This window comes from Crocuta crocuta, unplaced genomic scaffold (assembly GCF_008692635.1).
Source record: "Crocuta crocuta isolate KB4526 unplaced genomic scaffold, BGI_CrCroc_1.0 scaffold73, whole genome shotgun sequence".
NCBI classification, from domain to species: Eukaryota; Metazoa; Chordata; class Mammalia; order Carnivora; family Hyaenidae; genus Crocuta; species Crocuta crocuta.
This window is the reverse complement of record NW_027529443.1, coordinates 5,522,137-5,525,085: the sequence shown is the minus strand read 5'-3', so window position 1 is coordinate 5,525,085 and position 2,949 is coordinate 5,522,137. Positions and strand designations below refer to the sequence as shown.

The 2,949-nt window shown below is 52.4% G+C and overlaps 1 protein-coding gene across 1 annotated transcript in view; it reads left to right on the top strand.

The window, feature by feature from the left end:
- SCNN1B (sodium channel epithelial 1 subunit beta) overlaps nucleotides 1–2,949 on the top strand; it is a 24,072-nt gene that overhangs the window by 344 nt on the left and 20,779 nt on the right. Inside the window, 2 exon segments of the mRNA XM_077760500.1 lie at nucleotides 5–47; nucleotides 2,614–2,875. Of these exon segments, the coding sequence (XP_077616626.1) occupies nucleotides 5–47; nucleotides 2,614–2,875 (305 nt within the window).

Below are 2,949 nucleotides of genomic sequence, written 5' to 3'. Positions count from 1 at the left end.
CCCCTGCCCTTCCCCGCCGTCACCATCTGCAACGCCAGCCCCTTCCAGTAGGTGGTCCCTGGAGCGCCCCGCTGCCTCTCCCTTCCTCCCTCCCTCCACCCCGCCTCTTCCTCCCTCCTCTCTCCTTCCCTCTCTCTCCTTCCTTCCCTGTTTCTTGTCCTTGCCCCCACTACCCATTATCTTTTCTCCTTTTTTTCTTTCCCTCTTTGCTTCATCCCTTTGCAGCAAGTACATTTCAAAATTCATGAACTTCCTAGGCTTTTTAAAAAAATATTTCCTTATTTATTTTTTTANTCTGAAGCTGTCAGCACAGAGACCGATGTGGGGCTCAAACTCACAAACCATGAGATCATGACCTGAGCGGAAGTCAAATGCTTAACCAACTGAGCCACCCAGGTACCTCCATGAACTTCCTAGGCTTAAAGAGAACCTAGGGGCACCTGGCTGGCTCAGTCAGTGGAGTGTGTGACTCTCGATCTTGAGGTTGTGAGTGTGAGTCCCACATTGGGTGTAGAGATCACTTAATAGTAAAATCTTTAAAGAGAACCTAAAGTTGGTGGCTCCTGCCTTCAAGGCCTGCCTGCCTGGTATAGATACAGTATGTATTTACTGAGCACCTGCCATGTACCCTGGGCTGTTCCAGGCAGTGGGATCACATTAGTGAATAAAACAAAGCCCCTGCCCTCTCACAGCCTCCCAGAGAAAACAGACATTAATCTTTTTCTCCCTAAATATTGAATTATCATTGTGATGATAAAAATATGTATATAGCAATAGCACATCAAGTGATTATGAATTGCCAGGCAATATGTGGAGTGACTTTTTGGTTAACTTATGTAATTTTAATCCACACAGCCACCCTAAGGGTGGGCACTACCATACTTGCCCTAATTTATAGGTCAGGAAATGGAGATTCAGAGAGGTGAGGGAACTTGCCCAGAGACATGCAGCAAAGAATTGTGGGATTTGAACCCAGGCCTGATCTGACCCCAGAGGAGCCACTGTTTATCCACTTGATGGCAAGGCCTAAGGAAGGGATGCACAGAGGGACCGACCTAGTCAGGGTTGAGGAGAGGCAGGGGGCCAGAGAAGAACCCCCCCTCCCCCACCAGGGAATGAGTAGAAGGTAGCTAGGTGGAAGGAAAAGAGTGCCCCAAGTGGAGGGCACATGCCTGGGGTAAGACAGAGCCTGGGGCTTTCAAGGAACCGAAGGAAGGGCCAGCACAGCTGAGTCACAGAGAACATGCTTGTCTGAAAGAAGGTCCTAGAAGGGAAATCATACTTCCTGATGACATTTCTAGTTATCAGATCCCTGGATCAGCCCCTGGATCCCTGGGGCTACTCAGGAGAACCCAAAATAATCCTGGGAACACCACCACCCTGTCCGGGCACTGTTCTGAGTGCTTTGTAAGCATCACTTCACTGAGTCCTCCCAACAGCCCTCCAGGGCAAATATTTTAATGCCCCCCATGTTGTAGATGAGAGGACAGAGTCTCAGAGATGTTTTGTAGCCCCAGGTCACACAGATAGTAAGTGGCATGTCGGGATTTGAACCCAGACCTGATGCACTAACCCACCATGCTCGACTGCAGCTGTGGACATGTAGGCTGTCATAGCAGCCCCCTCCCCACAGCCCACCACCCTCCAGTTCCCCCTACTCCTGTGTACACACAGGTGGCTGGTGTGATGGTCAGGGGACAGGAAGTGTCTGCAGCTGAAGCCCATGTCAGCTCTGGCTACTGTACTCCTCTGTAGCAGAACATGGGCCCGTGGCCAGGGTTTAACACTCACCACCGCGGGATGTCCTCGAGCTAGAGCTCACACACACTGCCCTGGTGACCGCACTGTGGGGCAGAGGCTTTCATAAATTGGGTCCAGAGTGGCCCGGTGGGGACACTCTGAGGCATGGACCATTTCCATTTCCAGCCTCCAGGGGCTGAGAGAGGGTGCTGGTACCCAGCCCTGGAGTCCCATCCACCTTCTCCTTCTTTACATTGGCTCCTATTCTCACAGTCTCTGCTGGAGAATTTGGACTTCAGGATCACAGACGTGCCCCTCCACCCTACAGTTTCGGTCCTGTCCTGGGAGGGAGATGTCAGAACCCCTGTGCCCAAACAGCATGCCCGCTGCGCCCAGTCTGGGTTCCGGTCTCAGCTCTGCCCTCACCAGTGGGATGGGCTCAGGAAATCATAGTGACTCACGGGGCTTCCTGATCCTTACATGGGGATATCACAGAATTGTGGGGAAGATTAATAAAGTAAGACATCAGAAGCACCCAGCATATGGGAGGGAATCACTAACCATGAGCTTAAGAGTCTTCCTCATTAGAATGTGAACTTCATAAGGAAAGGGACCCCAGCTGTCATGTTTGCTATTATATCCTCTGTGCTTTGCCCAGTGTCTCTCATGAACCACTTGGCAAATGAATAAGTGAGCAGGTGGGTGGAAGGAGGCATGGATGCCTGGGTGGGTGGACAGAGAGGCTGGGTTGTGGGCAGAGTGCTGTCCTCACATGTGGTGGCAGCCACGCTGGAGTAGGGGTGGGTCCCAGATTGCTGTCACTCTCTGCCTCACAACTGCCCTTACCCCCCTGACTGCCCACCCCACCCCCAGGTATTCCAGAGTCAAGCATTTGCTGAAGGATCTGGACGAACTAATGGAAGCGGTCCTGGAGAGGATCCTGGCTCCCGAGCAGAGCTATGGCAATGCTTCTCGGTCTCTGAACTCTACCATCTGGGACTACACGCCACTGGTCCTTATCGACGAGCAGAACCCCCACCGCCCGGTGGTCCTTGACCTCTTTGGGGACAACCACAATGGCTCGGCACCAGGAAGGACCTGTACTGCACAGACGTGCAAAGTGGCCATGAGACTAGTAAGTGGGCCCCGGGCACACATCAGACAATGGCCCCTACACAGTGAGGCTGCTGGGAGTTTCTTTCCTTTAGT